This window comes from Saimiri boliviensis, chromosome 7 (genome assembly GCF_048565385.1).
Source record: "Saimiri boliviensis isolate mSaiBol1 chromosome 7, mSaiBol1.pri, whole genome shotgun sequence".
NCBI classification, from domain to species: Eukaryota; Metazoa; Chordata; class Mammalia; order Primates; family Cebidae; genus Saimiri; species Saimiri boliviensis.
The window spans coordinates 89,025,825-89,049,834 of record NC_133455.1 but is presented as its reverse complement, the minus strand read 5'-3'; the positions used below and the strand labels follow the sequence as shown (position 1 = coordinate 89,049,834).

Here is a 24,010-nt window from a genome sequence, read left to right as displayed (position 1 = left end):
GTAGAGACTGGCTTTAAAAACAATAAAAATTTATTTCCTTTTTACCAGACACAAACAGACTTTAAAAAATTTTAATTATACAAAACTAAGAAGTGATCAAATTATTACAAAGAATGGTCTAGATGACTGGCACTTACTGTATTGCAAATTTATTCCTTTAATGGATTTAACACTGTTCTTTTTCTTTTATTAAAGCCCTTTCTTTGGCCAGAAAAAGAACAGGATACAATTTGCAAGTCTAGAATTCCTGGACTGATAAAAACAACACAAGGTGCCCTTGAATTTCCTGTTCACGTGTGTTTTCTCCAGACTGCTCTATTCATTAATGGAGACACTACCAATAGTTAAGTCCAACATTCTTTACTTTATCAAGCCTGGGGAAAGGAGATAACAAATCTGGCACTCAGGCCATTTATAAATAGATGTGGTATCTCCAACTATTTACCATCAAACTTCTAAAGGAAGAAAATAGAACAGATTTACCTAGCTGTAACACAAATTATTTAACTGGTGACTTCACCTTAGTTTTCACATACTACATTTTAGAGGAAGGAGTGTCCTTAATACTACTATAGTGCCTTAGAGTATAAAAATTCTCCTAAAGTCAATTCTCTAGTTGCAATTACACTGACCTAGTCCTCAGATTGGACACTGTATAAAATGGATCCCTAATGAAAGGGCAGCCACAGCTTCTTTCCTTTGTGAGACACAGTCTAAAAAGCAAGAAATTCATAGTCAGGTGAAGATTCAAATCCCAGCATTAACTTTTACTAATTGTATTATTTTCGAGCAACACTTAATGCAGATATATACTATACTGACTGAATGAAGTGCTGAGAAGACTGATAAAACACAGTTCCAGACTGTAAGGAGTTCATGATATTACGAAAACACAAAGTAGAGAGAAATCAGCTCTTCAAGAGGAAGGGTAATCAAAGGTTTAATAGAAGAGGTGATGCCTGAACTGAATCTTGGAGGGGAAGCGGCTGTAGCAGGAGTTTACCAGTCAGGTGGACTCACAGAGAAGGAAGAGCTAGCTGTAAGGCATGAAATACACTGACACACTTAAGCATACAGATAGACTGAGCATTTTTGATTACATGGCAGAAGATAAAGGGAGAAATAAAGACCTTTTTTGTGATGTTAAAAAAATTATCCTGAGCATAAATGGGAATCACTCAAGGCTTTTAATTTAGTAAAAACCTAACAGCAATTACAGAACATTTATTGAGTGTTTACCCAAGTACCAAGAATTCTTCTAAGAATATTACATTCTTAGAAGCATTTAATTCTCCTAACCAGCCCTCAAATCCTATCTGGAGCAGGAAGTAAATCTGCTCAGGAGGCCTCAATAACAAAATAGTTAAGGCTTACAACCCGGTAGCCTGCGGACTTACTTTGTTTGGCTTGTGTTACAATTTAGAAAGTAGAAGGTTTCACATGAAAATCCAGATCCTCCTGAAATGTCTGATCTGTTCACAATGAGCTCTTGTTCCTGCCTGCATCACAGACAGCTGGAGCAGAGCCACAGCCGGCCCCTTATAATACCGAATCCCACCTGACCACCACTCTCGCATCCCCAGACTCCTTCACTCATTTTATTACCCACCTGCTTCCTTTACAGTACATTTGAGATTACAGAATAGTGAGGGCCTAATTAAGATAGTAGCAGAAGTGATGAAAAGAAGCCTCAGTCAACTAGAAAGACTGAAATCTCTAATTATTTCTAAGTTTCAGATTTGGGTGACTAGGTAAATGATGCTACCATCAATAAGGTCAGAAAGTATAAGAAAAGCTAACTTGATGGAAAAAGAAAGTTAGTTTAAGGCTGATCCTGTCTCAGTTATTTAACCTGAGTCAGGATCCACATTTCTAAAATGGAGATCATAAATGCCAACCTTATAGGGTTGACAGGATGCTTTGATGGTGGCAGAGCACAGGATGAAAGGCCAGATTGCCTGGGTCTGAATTTTGGCCCAGCCATTCACTAGTTGTGTGAGTTTAGGCAAATTAAACTTTAAACTTTCTATGTGTCAGTTTCCTGTTAAATAAATATAATATAGCCAACTTGTGTGCATGCTTATTATGTTAATATAAGATTTAAGAGAATTCTAAGTTAGTATTTGTAAAAGGACTGAGATAGTCATGGGTTTGATAAATCGATTAAGTGAAAAATATTTTTAAATTACCAACTGGCTCATGTTAATGATTAAAAATTATTAATTTTCTTCCCTTCCCTGCTCAATCTTCCTGCTCATCCCTCCTGCTATGGGCTGCTACCATAGTAAGTTAGTTTGTAAATTTAGTCTCTAACAGATAGTCCCTCTCTCTTCTGATCTTAGCCTACTTCATTTGACAAATCAGATTGCTTTTAATGGAGAGGGGAGAAAAAATGCATCAAAAAGAAATATTTAAAGTAAATAAAGAACTCTTGGTAGAAGCTTTACTAAAAGTTAGTAGTGACTTAGAGTAGACTAGAGGTAGAAGTGTTCCATAGAAGAACCGCTTCTCTCAAAAAAACAGAGATTCTCATGAGGCAACACACACCAATATATTTATAATCTCTTTACTGTGTCTGCTGTTAATAGCTTTTGTTTTTGTTTTTATTTAGCATGGTCCTCTCCATGTGGTGTAAGCCCAGATCACTAGACCAGAGGGACACATTTCATTAACAGACACACTTGTCTTTGCTCCTTCTGTGAGTCTTAAGGTTGGTGATAATGGCACAGTGGTGCTGAACTCAACATTATCGTTTTCATTTTCCAAACCGTTTTAGAAATAGGCAGTTTTCCTATGGACAGTTCAGTGGTGGAGTATCTGAAAGCTCATTTGGCTACAGTAATGCTGTTCATGGCAGACTACCTGGCTTTATTAGTCCAAATAATTACTAAAAATCCCTCTGAACTTACTTTTTTTTAAATTTGCAATGAGAAGGGAAAGTGTTTATAAACCAAATGTAAACCATTAAACTAAGCGGTAAATTTACCAAAGAAGCAATTTTATTTAAAATTCTATTTACCAATCTTAATGTTTACAGTATTACCCTGGTTTTTTTTTCAAGAATATTTAAGAAAGAAGCAGTCTACTCTTATAATACTTACAAAATTTTTCTATTGCCATATTCCTATCTAGTAATGCATTAGATTTTGTCTGCAAAAAAATGCTCGGCTGAATCTACCACATCATAGTTAACTTTAAAAAATCACCTCAGCAGAAATGCCACATAACTTCAAATATTTATAATCTAGTACACCTCAGTGGGAAAAAAAAAATCAATGCCAACTTTTAGACAGTTGAGGCATCCTTAAAAGAATTTTAAATCAGTTTCTATTACTGTCACACACAAGCATATACAAAAAATAATTGCTTTAACTGACATAAAAGAGAAAAAAAGCCACAATTTACAAGAAAGGGAAGTAAAGGGTAGCGGGAGGGAGATGATGGGTAATGAAGGGGAAGGGAGACCAGAGTGAGTATGTCAACACTATTAAAGGAGGAAATATTCAGAGGTAAAACAAAACAAAAACAACTGGGAAAAAACAAATTTATATTATATATATATAAAAAACCAAAATGATGTATATTTGTCATTTATATTTAATTATAAATAAATATATATATGGAAAGAGAAAAATTTATAGAATTTATAAAGATGAATTAAGTAGTCTAGGGCAACTTTTGGAAAGCATGAAAGCATAGTGCGGGAAAAGACAGACATTACAGTGATCTAGAGAATTTGGGACCAGCAGATTTAAACTATGGCTCTGAAGTGTGGGTCTGGATGAGTGAGATGATAGCTAGTGTACCTAGAAGGATCTACCCTTCGCTTTGCCTTGTCAGCTGAGCCATGCTTCCATCTATTAATACATCCAATAGCCCAACATCGTAAGTTTTTTTAAAAATATTTTTCACTTCTGTTATAAAGAATATGGGTCAGTTAAAAGTAAGACAAATGATTTTTTAAATAGTGAAATTTAGAGTTTAAAATAAATGTATACTTTAAAAATGTTAACTTTAAAGACATAAACTAGAAATGGAAAAATCATACCATTTGCAAAAGTAGCAAGAAGGAGGAGATGGAGTACAACATTTATAAAATATGTAAGAATAATCTTGGCCAGGCATAGTGGCTCATGCCTGTAATCCTAGCACTCTGGGAGGCTGAGGCAGATGGATAACTTGAGGTCAGGAGTTCAAGACCAGCCTGGCCAACATGGTGAAACCCCATCTCTACTCAAAATACAGAAAAATTAGCTGGGTATGGTGCACACACCTGTAATCCCAGCTACTTGGGAGGCTGAGGCACAAGAATCACTTGAACCCAGGAGGCAGAGGTTGCAGTGAGCCGACGTCACACCACTGTACTCCTGCCTGGGTGACAGAGCGAAACTCTGTCTCAAACAAAACAAAACAAAATCTTGATTTTAAAAAGTCTTGGCTTTTAATGAGGTAACCTAATCATAGATTGTGGCAGGAAGAGAAGAGGAGAAGACATTCAATTAATAGTATTGGAACAACTGGTTATCCATTTTGGGAAAAAAAATCAAGTCAGATTTCATTTCATTCCAAAATGCAAAATAAATTGCAAATGCTTCAAAAGGACAGACATAAAAACTAAAGGAAGGAAAGATTGAGGGAAGGAGGAAAGAAATGAAAGTTAAAAAAAATTAAACTTCAAAAAAATTACAGGAAAATATAGATGAACACTGGATCTTCAGAAGGAACGGGCTTGCTTTTTTTTTTTTTTTTTTTTTTGAGATGGAGTTTCGCTCTTGTTACCCAGGCTGGAGTGCAATGGCGCAATCTCGGCTCACCGCAACCTCTGCCTCCTGGGTTCAAGCAATTCTCCTGCCTCAGCCTCCCGAGTAGCTGGGACTACAGGCACGTGCCACCATGCCCAGCTAATTTTTTTTTTTTTTGTATTTTTAGTAGAGACGGGGTTTCACCATGTTGACCAGAATGGTCTCGATCTCTTGACCTCATGATCCACCCGCCTCGGCCTCCCAAAGTGTTGGGATTACAGGCGTGAGCCACCGCTCCCGGCGTTAACAGTCTTTCTTAAAAAAACATCGCAATGAAAACTTATACTGCATTTCATTATACAAAAATTTGGAATATACATATGTATATACTGTATATCAAAAAGATTAAGAGAATAAAATAACTGTAAAATAACAATGTCTAAGTATACCTTAAAGTAGGCCGGGTGTGGTGGCTCACACCTGTGATCCCAGCACTTTGGGAGGCTGAGATGGGTGGACCTCTTGAGGTCAGGAGTGCGAGACCAGCCTGGCCAACATGGCAAAGCCCCGTCTCTACTAAAAATATTATAAAAAAAATTAGCCAGGCGTGATGGTGTGCACCTGTAGTCCCAGCTACTAGGGAGGCTGAGGCAGGAGAATCATTTGAACTTGGGAGGTAAAGGTTGCAGTGAGCCAAGATCCCATCACTGCACTCCAGCCTGGGCAACAGAGTGAGACACTGTCTCAAATATATATGTGTGTGTGTGTGTGTGTGTGTGTGTGTGTGTGTGTATACACATATATATGTGTATATATATATATTTTAAATATATACATATTTAAAATGTATATATTTATCAAATAAGTACATACATAGCTTAATATTAAAGTTATAAGGAGACAAAGACCCTAATAAAAGGATAAATAACACTATTTGACAATAAATAGGAATAGTTTAAAATGTTCAATTTAACTAGTAAATCAAAGACATGGAAACTTTAAAATAATGCAGTATGTTCCCTATACGAAAGTAGTCACAATTTAAGGGGAAAACACCCCCCTTAGTGAGGTCCAGTCTGTCATGAGGTACTTTTCTATCTACCATATGCACTTGTGTTAACTGGCAGAGATGTGACCCTTTCTAATAGGCAATATGGTAATTTATACCAAGATTTTTTATTTTTTGACATAATAATTCCAACTTTAGAAGTCTATCCCAAGGAAATAACCAAAATTGCAGCAAAAAATTTTTTTAATAAAAGTGTTATTTTAAATAACAAACAAATTAAACCAAATGTTTAAAATTAAGTGAAATGATCGATGGAATGATGATAGTATATCATAGAAAGAACACAGAAGAAAATTTTCCCTGCAAATTTTAACAACATGAAAAATGTTAAGTAAATAAGCAGGATATAAAGTTCTATTTTCAAGTACAATACGAACTCAACTATACAAAAATGGGGAAGTTAAATTGTGATGTAAGAACAATGTGAAATTAGGGATGACAATTTTTGCAGTCTACCCATCTGACAAGGGGCTGATATCCAGAATTTACAAAGAACTAAAACAGATCCACAAGAAAAAAAACAAACAAGCCCATTCAAAAATGGACGAAGGATATGAACAGACGCTTTACAAAAGAAGACATACAGGAGGCCAACAAACATATGAAAAAATGCTCATCATCACTGGTCATTAGAGAAATGCAAATCAAAACCACATTGAGATACCATCTCACACCAGTTAGAATGGCAATCATTAAAAAATCTGGAGACAACAGATGCTGGAGAGGATGTGGAGAAATAGGAACACTTATACACTGTTGGTGGGAGTGTAAATTAATTTAACCATTGTGGAAGACAGTGTGGCGATTCCTCAGTGACCTAAAAATAGAAATCCCATTTGACCCAGCAATCCCATTACTGGGTATATATCCAAAGGATTATAAATCATTCTACTATAAGGACACATGCACACGAATGTTCATTGCAGCACTGTTCACAATAGCAAAGACCTGGAACCAACCCAAATGCCCATCGATGACAGACTGGATAGGGAAAATGTGGTACATATACACCATGGAATACTAGGCAGCCATCAAAAACGATGAGTGTGCGTCCTTTGTAGGGACATGGATGAACCTGGAAACCATCATTCTCAGCAAACTGACACAAGAGCAGAAAATCAAACACCGCATATTCTCACTCATAGGCGGGTGTTGAACAATGAGAACACATGGACACAGGGAGGGGAGCACTACACACTGGGATCCATTGGGGGGAAATAGGGGAGGGATGGGGAGGTGGGAAGGTGGGAAGAGATAGCATGGGGAGAAATGACAGATACAGGTGAGGGGAAGGAAGGCAGCAAACCATACTGCCATGTGTGTACCTATGCAACAATCTTGCATGTTCTTCACATGTACCCCCAAACCTAAAATGCAATTAAAAAAAAAAGAAATTAGGGATGATTTAAATTTTGTCTGTTATCACTTTTTGAATTTTCCAAATTTTCAATAACAGGAAAACAGCCATTTTTATAATCAGAAAGAAAACATTTAAGAGTGATCCTGGGAGAGTGCCAGAGGTGGGGGAGGTAAAGGGGAATCAAGTTGCACTACTTTTCAGCACACAGAGGTGGTTTTTCAGGTACCACTGTATTTGGATTTTTTTCCCTATAAACCAAATTCTTAGTTCTGGTTTAGTGGAGGATTACAAAGAACAGAAAAAAATATATATATATTGGATGTCATGGAACAAAACTAAAGACAAATGAGAATAATAATAAAGGGAAATTTGAAGAAAGTTTTCTGATCATATCTTACAGTTGAGCTTTTAGGGCAACCATTTTTTGGTGGCTTATACCCACCTGTGCATATCTACAAGGGCTCAAACTATCACTTTTCTCAAATAGCTTTTCCACTGGTGACTAGAAAGGCCCATATCAAAACCAAAAAGCAGAATGGCACAACTGTTAGCTAAATGATCTTCAAATCTTATTTAAGGTAAAGGAAATACTCCTTCAAAATCATACAAAGAAGAGAGACAAAGTGAATGCTCTAGTTAAGGAAGATGCCCACCCCCTTTATTCCTTCCTTGCCTGTTTTAAGGGAGATAATGCCTGATTCAAAACATCAGTATGCCCAAATGCATATTTAGAGCTAAAAAGTGAAGGTTTGATGTGTGTGACCAGAGAACAACTAATGAATGTTACAAGGCAGGAAAAGGATGAGTAGTGAGAGGCGGGGACACCCTGGCAAAGGGAAGGGAAGGAGCAAGCTTGGGAAGCAGCCTGAACACATAAACCTGTACAAAGCTTGGGCAGCTTGGAACACTTGCTTTTCATTTTCTTAAAAGTAAACTTAGAATAGGAATGAGAGAGCGTGAGACAGACAAACCAGACACTTGCATGCACAACAAAACTTGAAAATATACTGAGTTAAGTGAGGATGTAAAATATAAATTTCAAATGCAAACTCAGATTTTAATTTTCCCATTCATTCAAAGCTTCTACATCACTAAACAGCTTCAGGAAAGACTTATGAGCATTTCTCAGTTGTACCAATTCCCTTTTTATTTCTTAGTTTTAATTTTTAAATTGCTGTGTTTTTTTGTTTTTTTTGTTGTTTTTTGAGACAGAGTTTTGCTCTGTTGCCCAGGCTGGAGTGCAGTGGCACGGTCTCGGCTCACTGCAAACTCCGCCCCCCAGGTTCAAGAGATTCTCCTGCCTCAGCCTCCTGAGTAGTTGGGATTACAGGCATGCGCCACCACACACAGCTATGCTGTGTTATTTTGTTTGCTCTTCCTTCCAAATGAAAACCACCCCCTGAAAGAGATCATACGAATGTTTTAACAACTTAAGAGCCAGAAGCAGCAGTTCTTTAGGGGTACAAACATTAGATAAGACTAAAATTAAAATACGTTATCACGAAGCTTACAATTTTAAGACCTAAGTAGCTATGAGCTATTTTTGGTTATTTTGAGTCATTTCAACTCTCCCAAGAGACTTTTTTGACCATCACAAGTGACCAAAAAAAAACTGTTCCCAACTAAAAGCAGACATACCATGTGACTCATCAGACCCAGATATTGTGTTAAACACACACACCATTTGACTTCCACAACCACGAGAAAATGGAGAAGACATCCATCTCATTAAGATACCAGAATACAAAAAATTTTGAGGCAGGAAGGACACTTTTATGTGGTAATGACCTTTATCATTAATACCTGAACAGCTTACTACCTAAGCAATGAAGAGGACCGGACCACACCATTTTTTTTAACTTGTGATCTTTAGAACACAATTCTGGATTATTTGGAAAACAAATATAGGAAAGGGAAAAAAATACCTAAAATGGAATGAAAAGTAAATTGTATAGTTGGTTGTCATCAAGGATATCCTGTAATTCAACTGGCAAACCCTCCCATAAATCAGCTTATAAGTTCAATTCTATTTAGCAATTTTCTAGACTCTACTACAGGTCTAAGATTGCAAACTTAGTTCATCAAGAGGCAAGGCTGATAGAATCATACAACTTGAATTCAATTTCAGTTATAGAAGCTGGTCACCATTAAGTGATGTACAGACTATCTTATTTGTCATTAAGTGAGAGAGACTATATTACCTAGCCCATCTCCCTCATTTTATGGACATGAGGCCCAAAGACATTTGGCTATTTAGTGGAAAAGCTTGGATCAGACCATGTCACTTAACCTTAAGGTGAAGCTCCCATTCTAGCTGAGTCCACAGTGCAGTGCCCACTCCAGGACACAGTACTGCCCCTGCAGCAAAGCTGGATATCAGAACACTGACAGCCAGGGCTGAGTCCTGGATTATGTAATATCTATTAGCCCTAACTCTGATGTCCATATCTAACACTGATGTCCGTATCTAACACTAAGTCACTGCTTCCTATCTTATGATTACAGATCTGTGGATCTAACAACTGGCTTCTGCCTGTTTTCTTCGTATGACCAAAAATGACAATTTCATCCCAAACTTGCTGGAAACCAAAATACTATGACTAAAGGTTTCCTGAAAGGTATTAAGATTTCAATTATAGAAGTTGATCACCATTCAGTGATGTAGATTTAGCCTGGGACTCTGCCTCTAAATGTAGAGTTAGCTGTGTGTCCCAAAGTTGGGTTCTCAAAATCTTACACAGTGTATGGGGTCATGGGAACTCCTTGTTCAGGACCCTAAGCATGAGGGCAAACTTAAGTGTACATATATTCAGATTTCTAGAATATGTCATAGGTAGTTAATAACAGAGGTGAAAAAAAATTTCTAAAATATAAAAATCCACTATTTTCTTTCCAAACTGGATGTATCTTCAGCCCCATATGTAAAAGTAAAATGTTGCATGTAAAAATGTGAAAATATCCATAAGTATACAAATTACAAAGTGAAAGTGACCTCACAATCCTACCTCCCATAATATCCAGTTTTAACTGTTGAGTAAGAGACTGGAGTTACACTCCCTGGATTTAAATTCTGGCTCTGCCACTTACGAACTGTGAGAACTCTCAGGGTGTCAGTGTTCTTATCTACAAAACAGAGATAATGAAAGCATATAAAAATTAAAAACTATGTTTATTGAGTGTTTTACAAAGCATAGATATTGTTCCAAACACTTAAAACACATTAACTAATTTTAATCAAGTGACTGATATGTATTAAAGCCCTTAGCATAGTGCCTAAAACTCAGTCAAGTACTCATTAAATGTTAACTATTGCTATGTCCTTCCAAAACTTTAATGCATAAACACACACACACACACACACACACACAGAGTTTTAATACAAATGGGCTCACGTAAGCTATTGTGTAAACTGCATTTTCGAAAGGTGTTCAATATTAATACAAATGGATCTACTTCATCCTTTTTAAGGAGCACATAGTAATAATAGTTGCTAACATATAATGAGTTATTTGTGCTAGACATTGTGCTTTATGTGTATCATCTCACTTAATCCTCGTGATAGCCTTAAAAAGCATATACCAATTTATAGAAGAGAAAACTGAGACTTAGCTGGATTAAGTTACTTGCCCAAGATCATACAGCTAGATGTGGTAAAGCCAGCTTTTAAACCTTAGTTTCTCTTAAACTAAGCGATCAAGCATATTGCACCTTCTGTTAAGTGCCATGGTTTTAAACTAACGTCCATTAACAGATGTTTAGATAGTTTCCATTTTTAGGGGGTATTTTTAGCTATGCTATAATAAACATCAAGGATCACAGATCACAGACTCTGTACTCTTTCTCTTTTCCTTATTATATACTTCCAGATGGGCAACTGTTGAATCAAAAAACATTCACATTTAAAATTCTGATATACACAGCCAGACTGCTTTCCAGAGAGACAATAACAACTGGCCATCAATAGTTATATGAGAGCACCAACACTAGGCAATGTTCATCTTTTTAATCTTCGTCAGTTTGATAGGTTAAAAGAAACCTTAGTTTTGCTTATACATTCTCTTGATTACAATGACTTAAGCATGTTTTTATATATTTTAGATAACTATTTCTTCTTTTTTAATCTGCTTAAGACTGTTGCCCACTTTTCTACTGAAAAATTCATTCTTTAAGAGATTCCGACTATAACTGAACAATGTAATTATTTTAAATAGCTGACATCATACCATAATGCCAATATTTAAATAATTTCAACTTAAACAACAGAAGAAAAAGTGTGATTTAGCTTATGCAGGAACTATAGTTATTATATTAGAAGTAGACACTTTCCTATAAATCAATAGGATCAAACCAAAACTACTGTCATCCTACTCAAAAGTTGAGAATGTAAGTAGAAACCATTTTCCAAACTAAGATTTTCTGTTATTCAGATGTGACATTAAGACTTCATTGTTTATTTATTTGGACCAGCATACATCATTTCTTTTTAAAAATTAATGTCAATTTACTCTTCGTTTTTTTTTGTTTTTGTTTTTTTGACACAGCCTCCCTCTGTCACCCAGGCTGGAGTGCAACGGTGTGATCCTGGCTCACTACAGCCTCTGCCTCCCAGGTTCAAGCAATTCTACTGCCTCAGCCTCCCAAGTGGCTAGGATTACAGGTGCCTGCCACCACGCCCAGCTAATTTTTTGTATTTTTAGTAGAGACAAGGTGTCACCATGTTGGCCAGGCTGGTCCTGAACTCCTAACCTCAGGTGATCCACCTGCCTTGGCCTCCCAAAGTGCTGGGATTACAGGTGTGACCCACTGCACCCAGCCTCAATTTACTCTTTGACAGAAAACTTCCCTGCTTAGATCATGATTGTCTGGAAATCAACTAAGCATTATCCTCATCTCTGTTCTTATTATCACTGTCGTTGTCGTCATGGCTACCATTTATAAAACACCTTCTGTGTGCCAGGCAGTACACTGTACATTATCTTATATAATCTTCACAACAGCTCCATGAGGTAGGTAATATTTCTCCATTTTGGAAATGGGAAACTGGGCTCAAACAGGTTATTTAACAGAGGCCTTTCAACTGGAAAACACTGGAGCAGGGAATGTGAACCCTGCCTCACTGGAGAGCTGTTGTTCTATGACCCATGCCTACTTTTTATGACCAGAGTCAGTTAAATAAAGCTAAAGCCAAAAATAAATCTGTAGCTTCCTAAAGGCAACTCAAGAGAATTACTGGCCTTGTCTTACATTATTACCTTATTTATTCTTAGTAAATCTTAAATGGTTTTAGAATTCCTTGTTTTAAAGAAACTTAAAATGATCAACATGTCTAACTTTGTAACAAAGACGAGGCTGTGTTGCTCCTCCCCTGATTCAAACTGCCTGCCCTTCTTGCCAAATAGCTCCATACGCTTTTTAAAAGAGTTTTATAATCTGTTGGAAATCTATGCAATTATTTCAGACTATTTAAAATACGTGTTGTCTGTCTTATGCCTTCTTCAGTCACTTATCTGAATAGGAAAAAAAGTATCAGAATGCTTTCTATATGAACAGGAAGATTAACCAACGTTGAATGGCAGCCAGAATCCTGGCAAAGATGCCATTACAGGGAGTCAGGGTTGAAGTCCAAGTTTAAGGTGCATCTAGATGGGTTCCCAGGACCCCTGAAGTAGCCTCAGGAGGTCCAAAAGAAAAAGCTCTCTGGCACAGTCTCCTAATGGTGACAATGGAGTCCCTCTCATCTGCTTGGCAGTCTTACAATCGGAGAGTTCTTACATCTAACCTAATTATTTCCCACTGAAATTGAAACCTAATTCATTTATTTATTCTCTATAAAAATGAAAAACACCACTGTAGCAAGTAACTTGCACAATTTCTCACAGAAAATAAAGGTAGCTGGAATCAGTACTGATTTTCTTTGATTCTCTTTCATTGCATCATCGAAAGTTCTTATTTTGCTAAGGGAAGAACTACTTATCTCCCTCAAGAAAACTGTGGAACTGATTTGAAAATAACACTGCCTTTCTGAAATGTTCATGATTACTATATATCTTAGAATTTAGAAACAGAAACCCTTCATAGTACTTTTAAAGGTCTTTTTAGTAAAAATAATAACCATGGGTAACTTTGATCAAATGCTTCTGTGACAGAAACAGAACTAAAGGTTTAACATGCATGATGTTCTTTCATCTTTATAGTTCTATATAGTAGGTACTTCCACATTTACAAATAAGTAAGTAGGCTTAGTTAAATCATCATCCCAAAGACCTACAGCCAATAAATGGAACCTGTTTCCCCAAGCTCAGAACCCTCAGCTATATGGTCTCTCATCAGACTTTTATTTTTTAAATATGTAAGCTTCCCTTTTTAGAGTATGTTGTTCTAGAAAGCATAAGTTCTTTATAATAAATTGTATTTTTCTCATCTCTTTCTGTTATAAATCTTGTGGAAAAACAACAACCTCACTGTTTTACAAAACTAGAGAGTTACACTTAAGAATGTAGTAAAAAAAAAAAAATTTCTTTTTGAGATGGAGTCTCACTCTGTTGCCCAGGCTGGAGTGCAGTGGCATGATCTCGGCTCACTGCAAACTCTGCCTCCCAGGTTCAAGCAATTCTCCGTCTCGGCCTCCCCAGTAGCTAGGATTACAGCTGTCCACCACCAAGCCTGGCTAATTTTTGTATTTTTTTGTAGAGACACGGTTTTGCCATGTTGGCCAGGCCTGACCTCAGGTGATCCACCTACCTCGACCTCCCAAAGTGCTGAGATTACAGGCATGAGCCACTGTGCCCAGCTAGAAACATTTTTTTTAAACTAAGGGAAAAAAATATGTTTACTAAGACGTAGAAGCATGAATATAAGTATACAGCTTTTGCACCAGAAACAGTCCATTTTGAGACTCTGTTCATTTAATCTATCCATTTATTATCACAGCTAACCATTTTATTTTCACAGCTGTATAATAAAAAGATGTTCCTCGACTTTCAGTGGGGCTACATCCCAATAAACCAATCCTAAGTTGAAAACATCGCAAAGAAGAAAGTGCATTTAATAGTGGCAGCAGAGGAGACATTCCCCAACTTAAAATTTTTCAACTTTATGATGGTCTGAAAATGAGGCACATTCGGCAGAAATCACAAGGACCACCTTGATGGGCTTATATCACAATAAACCCAACCTAAAGCTGAAAAATCAGTCAGGGACTATCTGTATTTTGACATCTGTTTGGGCAGGCCCCTGCTCTTTTTCCTCCAAATTCTTATACTTTTTCATGTGAATTCTAGAAATCTACTTATAAAGTTCAATTTAAATTACTGTGGAGATTTCAATTTTGTATCATCTTTTGAGAAGAGGAAAAGCATGATTTACACTATCCGGCCTCAGTTAATTTCAGTTTCAGGGCTGTCTATACCTACTTTGCCAAGATATTTCTGCCAGCTAGGAGACAAGTACTCAAATTTAGAGTTAAGGTTTTTAAAATCCTTTTTTAAAATTGCATCCAAACTTAGAGGGTCCGTTATTGATTATAAAAAACAAAAGATATTCAACATACCTAATAGGTAATGTATGCAAGACACACAGGCTTTCAGGGTCACCAAATAAAGACAAAACTGGAAGAAGCCAATAAAGCTAATAGTTCCATTGGCTTTAGGTAAGGCCAATCAAATAATTACATCACTAGCACCTGTCAATGTATCAGGCAATATGATAGTAGGAAGAGACCCAAATAGTAAGACAGATAATATGAGCATGCTAAGATCCCATAAAATTGTTGAAAAAAAGAAGTTAAGACTAACCCATATAAACAGTTAGCTTGGGTGGCCTTTCTGATATAAGCAGGGCTCCAGAAGAGAAGATCAGTGTGGGCTGCAGTGCCCAATAAAAACTAATAGATGGAATAGCTCAGCTCTTGATTAACTAAATGCCTGGTGGTAATTCAGTGACAGCTATTCAGAAGTCCATGTGAAGAAAAACAGTGATTATGTCAAGTTGGTTTATAAATCAAGGCTGGGCTACACTTATGGCCTCCCAATAAAAGGGCAGAGATCCTATAAGCAAGCATGTCTTAATTGTTCTTGCAGCAACTACTCCAGTCATATGGATAAACTGTGCCCAGCACTCAATTAACCGAATGGGAAACCCCCATGCTTCATGGCTTATAGGCTATTCAAAACCAGAACCTGATCCTACTCTCCTTATACATGACCTGAAAAGTCCTCTTCCACTGGACTTGCATCCTCTTAAAAACCCCACCCAGTTTCCTGACATCATGGAAATTTACTAGTCCACTTGGAAGACCTAGTATGTAAGCTCATCTATTTGTGGAAAGAGGCAATTCTTTCCAAAATTACTGAGTCAGAAATTTTTACCAGCTCTAGACTTTTCTTTTAAGGAGGGGAATTTTTTTTTTTTTAAGTTTTACTTGAATAAACAGGATGAACACTGTATCTACTCCCAAGGAGCAAAAAATACTGCTCAAATGGCTGGAAAAATTGATCAGGAGTGGAGTGGAAATCTGCTTTAAAATTTAAAAATTATATACCAACTCCACAGTTACTTAATTTTTAAAAAGTTATGAGATAAGACATCTCCGTGATTTACCTATCTGTCATTCCAGAAAACACGACTCAGGGAGGCCAGACAGCTCTTTCTTCCTCAAGTATTTCCTTTGAAAATGAACAGAAAACTTACCGGTGAGTTGTTTTTAAGGCAGTTTCACCAAAATCAAGGAGTTAAAGAATAACCCTCTTGAGATTACTTCCAGTCGTGTGGCGTGTGTGTGTGTAGGAAGTTTTAGTCTGTTGCCCAGGTTGATCTCGAATCTTGAACCCCTGGACAAGAGATGTTACCACCTCAGCTTCCCAAAGTGCTTTATACTTTTTAAAGGTAATTACTGGTACTTTAAATAGAGAAACACAGGGTGTGAAGTTTTCACACACATGCCTGAGGACTCAATTTCTACTGAGATGATATACTGTAAATCATGAAACACTAATTCACTTCATACCTTTGTATTAAATGAAATTTGGGTAATTTGGTTTGTACATATTTAGAAGTGAAATAAATATTTCAAGAGTTGTGAAGATCAAATGAAAGAGGTAAACTGCTTTATAAAAGGCAAGACACGCTATTCAACGTAGGGTTATACATGCATGAAAACAATAAATCTACATCTTCGGTAACGGTTATTTCTGGGAGAGAGAAAAGGGAAGGATTACCAAGTCGTCTTAACTCTATCTGCAATGTTTTGTTACTTAAAGAAAATCTGAGGCAACAGGGCAAAATAAAAGATTTGGTAAAGATATGTAGTAGATACATGAATATTCTTTGTATTTTTATTCATAACTTTGTGTATTTTGCAATAATTCATAATATAAACCTCAGTTACTAGTTCATACTGTAATTTTGATAACATAGAAATGACAAAGAATCCACAGAATTTTAAAAGTTTCGTATGGATCATTTTTTAAAGCTATTTAACCTTATACATAGAGTATCTTGCTTTTTACTAACTATTGTCTACTCTCATTCATATAATCACCATTGCTTTTCTTCCTTGCACCTCCACCTTGCAGAATTTAAATAATAAAGCACAACTCTCGCCAGGGCATGCGAACAAAAGGAATTTTAAGGAGATGGGCTCAGTGGAAGTAGTGGTCCTGGGAACAGCTTCACAGATTAAAGAGAAAGCACAGGGGCAGGCTGCCAGATTTCTGCACTTTTGTCTTCAGTGGGCTTCATTATTTTATTTCAATTATCATGACTTCCCACAATATCAGAGAGACTCATATTTAGAAGTTTAAAAACATGTCCTATACATACTAAAATATTTCCAAATGCAATAATACAACATCAAGGATTTACTGCAAAATAATGTGGAGAGGAGTAGGTGTGGGTATAGAAGAAACAAGATTGGTTATGTTTTGTTAACTTTTTAAGATGGTGATGTGTACACAGGAGGCTACAGTTTACTTTTTTATTTAATTTTGTGTTTACTTAAATTTTTCCATAATGAAGTTTAAAAAAAAATCCCAAAGCTAAAATAAATGATTTAAATATCGTTATATTAAGTCTTGCACACATTTCAATTTGTTCGGCCTATCCATGCCAAGGGGATCAGGAAGCCAGGCCAGGTTAGTCCTGAGGCACTGCTAGTCAGCTGTATGCTCTTAAATTATTCAGTTTCTTTGGTTTGGGTTTATGGATGAGATATCTACATTCCCTTTTAGCCATATCATGATTACTGGATTTATAAAACTGGCTTACAGATATTGTATAATACAGTAAGAACTGCAAATGTTATAATGGTACACTGTGACAACATGGGAGTATCTTTCATCCCTCATTTATTTATTTGAGAAACATTTAGGGAATGCATACTATGTGCCAGGTAGTATGATATGTGGGTAGAATTCAAAGTTAAGTGACACAGAATCTCTGCCTCCAAGATGCACTCAAATCAGGCCTGGTGTGGTGGCTCATGCCTATAGTCCCAGCACTTTGGGAGGCTGAGGCGTGTGGATTACCTGAGGTCAGGAGTTCAAGACCAGCATGACCAACATAGTGAAAGCCCATCTCCATTAAAAATACAAAAAAATAGGCCGGGCACGGTGGCTCAAGCCTGTAATCCCAGCACTTCGGGAGGCCAAGGCGGGTGGATCACGAGGTCAAGAGATCGAGACCATCCTGGCCAAGATGGTGAAACCCCGTCACTACTAAAAATACAAAAAATTAGCTGGGCATGGTGGCACGTGCCTGTAATCCCAGCTACTCAGGAGGCTGAGGCAGGAGAATTGCCTGAACCCAGGAGGCGGAGGTTGCGGTGAGCCGAGATCGCGCCATTGCACTCCAGCCTGGGTAACAAGAGTGAAACTCTGTCTCAAAAAAAAAAAAAAAAAAAAAAAATACAAAAAAATTAGCCAGGCATGGTAGCAGGTATCTGTAATCCCAGCTACTTGGGAAGAAGCTGAGACAAGAGAATCGCTTGAACCTGGGAGGCAGAGGTTGTAGTGAGCCAAAACCAAGCCATTGCACTCCAGCCTACACAACAAGAATGAAACACCATCACACACACACACAAAAAGGTGCAGTCTAATCATGGAAGACAGACGTAAAAACAAATGAACAACATAAAGTTAAGTACAATGATGGGGTGACGTAGCTGAAAATACCAAAAGGCCTTAGTAGTGTGAGAGAGCAAGGAATTGTAAATGATTTTGTATGAGGGTGGGGATAGAGAAAGTGGCAGATGAGGGAGGACAGGAAAGGAGGAACCAGATTGAGAAGGACCATGAATGTGATGCCATGGAATTTGGATGCTACCTTGAAAAGTGACAAGGAAGCCACTTAAAAGATTTTAAGTCTGGAAATGATGTGGTCCAATTTACATTTTAGATTAATTGCTGAAGCAGGAAGGTAGATTTGGTAGTTGCTGGCAACGTTTGAGGAATGGAGGAAGGAGGAAGAATGGGAGGGAGGTTTACAGTAATTATGAGATTACTAAAATGGTCTAGCAGGATATGACTGAACCCACGCAGGGTTAGCTGAGATACTGTTAGAATGCATTCTTGGGTTTGGAAGTAGAGAAAAGAAAACATAGTGAGTTATATGAGTAAGTAATCATTAATGTACAATAAAGGTAACAAGTTCCTTCTTCAAAGTATAAAAGTGACGATGTTAGAAATGCAAATTTTAGGTACTCTAATATTTCTCTTTCAAGATAACACAGAAACTGCAGCATCGAACAACAGTATATATTCATCATGAATGTCTTATGTGCTTCAAGCACAGCACCTAGCACATAGTAGGTACTGAATAAATGTGGGTTATGTGTGAACGTGATAAATTATTAAATACATAAAATTGTTGTCTCTGGTCACTGCCAAATAGTACAGATGGTAACTCCCTGCTGGCTAGATTGTAGTGACTTGATAAAATGCACAAGCAAAAAGAATTCTTTCTCAGGCGATTTTTACACTATTCTGTAATTTTCCTCCCCAGATTTGAAAACTGTATCAGCAACGATCCTCACCATCATTTCTTAAAAACAATGGAGACGATAGGTAACCTCTTGTTACTTAAGATTTAGACTATTACCGACATCTAGACTCCAACGGGACACTCTTTTTTCTTAGAAATTACATAGCATCTTTTATCTGAGCTCCAAAAAGGGCATTTCTAACAGAAGCATCAGAGAGAAGCAGCCAGTAAGTCCTCGGTGCTGGCACAGGGGCATAAAGCACATGGACTTGTGTTTCAGTTTTTATAAAATAACAGCAATACTGTTTCCTAAAAACACATTACCTTTATTTGAACAGAGAGAAAAAGTAATGCACAGAAAGGTAGATTATCTAGACAAAGTCCTGCTGTTAATGACTATTATTCTGAAATTAGAAAATTCTGCCTATCTTTTAATCATTACCTCCTTATAATTCCAGATTTTCTCAGCAGTGAGGCTATAGTACCAAACATCAAAACCTAGAAATCTGATCATTCTATTCCATACCCAGAACTTAATTAACTGCTAACACTCTGTTACTGACAATAATAAAAATAAGTAATTCATAATAATTAACTATATGTTAATTATGTCATAGGTAATGTGCTTAATACTTTATATATGTTATTTCATTTGGTTTTGATCCTTACATTAGCCCTAAGAAGTGGTACATAATGCTACTTCCATTTTGCAATAGAAAAAAATGGGATCAGAGAAGATGTATATGTTTTAAATGTTATAAAACTAAAACAAGCCTGTCACACTCACTAGCCCAGGACTCTTCACACTATGCAATACTGATCTCCCAAGCCATGTGTAAGTGGGCAGGTGTTAATATCCCTAAGTTAAAGATTAAAAAGCTGAGGCTCAGGAAGTTGGCAAGCCTTGTCTAGGGTCACACATTTAGAAATGGAGCCACCATTCAACTCCCAGTATAGGACCCCTCCCATTCTACCTCCAATACTGGACCTTCTCCATAAAATAAATCATAGCCACTCTCAGGGATCAATAAAGTAGAAAATCTCCACCCTTGTTTAAAAGAATAAAAGATAAACATACAAAATAAGGAAGAAAAAATATCAAAAACAAACTGGCTTTGTCAACATAGCATAAAGGTCATAAGGATCTTAAAAAAAATTAAAAAGCCAATAGGTTTCTTCTGACACCATCAGGGCCCCAAAGAAGCTAGTGTAGAAAATCATGCATTTCAGATTTCTAATCTATGAGTACATTTTTGTTTTTCCAGTATTTGTTTATGTGATTCTTTTACAGTCCACATTTAACTGCCAAGGTTTCCAGTACTTATCAGAGACCCAGCAAAAGGTTAAAGAGCAGTTTTCTGTCCCCAACCCACATAGAAAACAATGGCTACAATCAATCCTCGAAGAATCTATTGCCAAGTAGCAGGCAGGTGCAACTTTTCTCTGCTGCACTGTGTGTGTTGGGGGAGGAGAGGTTTTGAAAGAAACATTAAAAACAAACCACATTTGGAGGGATAATTTCTTCTAAGTAACTTACTTCTTGTAAGGCATTTGGCTGTTGACAAGATGATCCCACCCTTGAATACACGGAAGTTGCACCCAGTTTCACAAAGCAGATTCAGTTACCCCAGGCAGAAGTCTGGACTTCCCTCCAAGACAAATATGGAATTCAATCTCAGTGATGCCATGAATGCAGCTAATTAATTTGCAATCCTTTATAATGACCATATAAAGATGGGAAAAGAGCTACTTTCCTAGTCCTTCCTTGAGGGGAAATCAATAGAGGAAAAAAGCATATTTAAATCCCATGACAAAGTTTTCAAACTTTTCCACTAATGTACACGCCCTAGCTAAGTCATCAGCATAATACCCTACAGTGGATCACCTCAGTACAATCTTTCCTATACATGGTCATTCCAACACTGTGCTAATTTTACACAAAACTGAATCCATAAGAAGGTATCAGGTCTCATTCTTTTTGCTTAGCCATTTAACCCTACAATTTTTAGAGTAAATGCAATGACTTTAATTTATTATTTATTTTTACTTACAGCTAAACAAACCAACCACAGCTGAGTGAAGATTCTAAAAATAGCCAAGAAGCTGAAGCAGTAGTAGCAACCTAATGAAAATTGCTTTATGAACAAACAAGAGTGTTTAAAATCCAAAATAAAGATTCAGAGGGGGAAAGTACTTTTAACCTTAAGCTAATGAGCATGGTGACTCACACCTTTGTAATCCCAGAACTTGGAGAGGCCAAGGCAGGTGGATCACTTGAGGTCAGGAGTTTGAGATCAGTCTGGCCAACATGGTGAAACCCTGTCTCTACTAAAAATACAAAAATTAGCCAGATGTGGTGGCATGCACCTGTAGTCCCAACTACTTGGGAATCTGAGGCAGGAGGATCTCTTTAATTGAAAAAGCAGAGGTTGCAGTGAGCTGAGATCGTGCCACTGCACTCCAGCCTGAGTGACAGAGCGAGACTTGGTCTCAAAATAAAAAATACAAAAATAAAGCTAATGAGTAGACACATTTCAAATATGGCTAGCTATTTCCCAAATAGCTGTAGTCTTTTAGAATGGCTCTATCTCAACTGGACAGTAACTATCCAAGCTTAAAAGCCAACTGGAGTCCTCTGTGGAATATTTAAAACCATTCTCCACTAACTGTCCTCCAAACGTTTGCATATGGCATATGCGATATTCAATTACAAGCTATGAATTTTCTGAAATCTTTCAGAGGCCAGCAACCACTCATGAGGAGCCAAAACTCTTCATAATGAAAGCCTGATCCACTGTACACTTCCATTAGACAACTCCAGCTCCAAGTTTTGCTCTCCCTTAAAAGTACTAGATCCCACCAACCACACTGAAAATGTATTTTCCCATTCCCTCATCATCACATTTAAAAAACGAAGTCTTAGATGAATGTTTCTTTTAAAACTAAAAATGAATTAGTATTTCTTCAGACACCAAGTTGACGATATCTATGAATCTACTTCTAAAACTCTGCCACTAGTCTGACTGAGTTTGAATCCCTAATTCCATTCCTGCTGCCTGTGTAATCTTAGACAAGTTACTACATCTGCCTGTACCTTGGTAGATCAAAAGGACTGCTGTGACTTAATATATGTCATGCACTTAGGGCAGTACCTGATTCATGATAAGGGTCAATTTGAAGAAATTATCATTATCATTATCATTGTTATCATCACCTCGTTACCTCTACAATAACACTGTTAACATGTCCCTTTTGTCACCCTTACAGTATGAGGAAAACTCTACCAAAAAAATAATTAGGATCTCTCTACTAAGCTAAAGGAAGTAACTCATAGACAGTTTGGTCAGCAAGTTATGTATTACAAATAAGATCATGAAGACTAAACTAAAATCTTAGTTTAAGATTCAAGCCAGGCATGGTCGCTCACACCTTGAATCCCAGTAATTTGTGAGGTCAAGGTGGGAGGATCCCTTGAGTCCAGGAGTTGGAGACCAGCCTGGGCAACAAAATGAGACCCTGTCTCTATAAAAAAAAAATTTACAAGGGCCAGACTCAGTGGCTCACTCCTGTAATCCCAGCACTTTGGAAGGCCACGGCCAGCGGATCACCTGAGGTCCAGAGTTGGAGACCAGTCTGGCCAACATGATGAAACACCATCTCTACTAAAAAAATACAAAAATTAGCCAGGCATAGTGGCAGGCACCTGTAATCCTAGCTACTTGGAGACTGAGGCAGGAGAATCGCTTGAACTTGGGAGGCAGAGGTCGCAGTGAGCCAAGATGACACCACTGCAGTGCAGCTTGGGCGACAGGAGGAGAGTCCGTCTCAAAACAAAACAAAACAAAAGACTGAAAGTTATGGGTTATGACACAGAACACAGGCAACATGAATATATCATGGTTATGAACAGGTAGACTATTCAAGATTGAGTATTTTCCAAATAATAGAATACTAGGTTAAAAAATTAGCATCACGGAATAAAAAATAAGCCACAAACTAGCAGAAGATAATTGTAACACATAAAAACAAAGTATTAAATACAATGGTAATACAATGATGCTATTCTTACACAGTTGTTTCTTTCAGGTACTATTCTAAACAATATACATGAGTCTCAAATGCATTAAGAAGTCCTACAAATCAATAAGAAAAACACAAACAACAAAATTTAAAATGAGCAAAAACCCCACAAATTTCACAGAAGAGAAAACATAAATAGCCCATCAACCTAATAAAAGATGCTCAAATGCAATTCTAATCAGGAAAATAAAAATTAAAACCCTGAAGAGATACCACTTCATATTTTAGTTTAGCAAAAACCTAAAAGGCAATCAATATCTAGATTTTTTGAGGAAGAAGAACAATGAGAAGACTATTCACTGCTGGTAAGGATACAGATTGGTACAAACTGCTTTGGAGAACAGTTTGATGCTACTCAATAGGGCTGAACACGCACATGCCCAATGACCAAGCAATCCCACTCTCAGGTATATAATGTAAAAATACTCCCATACATGTAGAATAGGAGACAGTTCATAACAATGTTCACTAGAGCCTGAGGCTGAGGTGGAAGGATCGCTTGAGGCCAGGAGTTTGAGGCTGCACGAGTATCTGGGAATATAAGCATAAGCCACCATGCCTGGCTAATGTTTTGTTGTGGCGGTGGTTGTCACAGGTGAGGTCTTTCTTTATTGACCAAGCTGGTCTCCAACTCCTGGCTTCAAGTAATCTTCTCACTTCTGCCTCCCAAAGTGCTGGTGTGAGCCACCATGCCCACCAAGTTCTGCTTCTTAACCTGTGGTAGACATTTAGATGTTTTATTTTCCTTTATTGTACAGATATACTTCATATTCTCATATTAAA

At 37.2% G+C, this 24,010-nt stretch overlaps 1 protein-coding gene across 7 annotated transcripts in view; it reads right to left on the bottom strand.

Annotated features, from left to right (window-relative positions):
- Window positions 1-24,010, bottom strand: part of STK38L (serine/threonine kinase 38 like) — a 193,606-nt gene that overhangs the window by 33,845 nt on the left and 135,751 nt on the right. The window contains exon 2 of one of the 7 annotated variants that reach the window (XM_074402951.1): window positions 10,177-10,294. The exons of 5 other annotated variants lie outside the window; for them this stretch is intronic. In XM_074402951.1, the coding sequence (XP_074259052.1) occupies window positions 10,177-10,183 (7 nt within the window). In that variant the 5' untranslated portion in view covers window positions 10,184-10,294. Of the gene's footprint in view, window positions 1-10,176; window positions 17,828-24,010 lie in introns of those variants that run through there. One more of the 7 variants, XM_074402950.1, reaches the window with a different exon arrangement.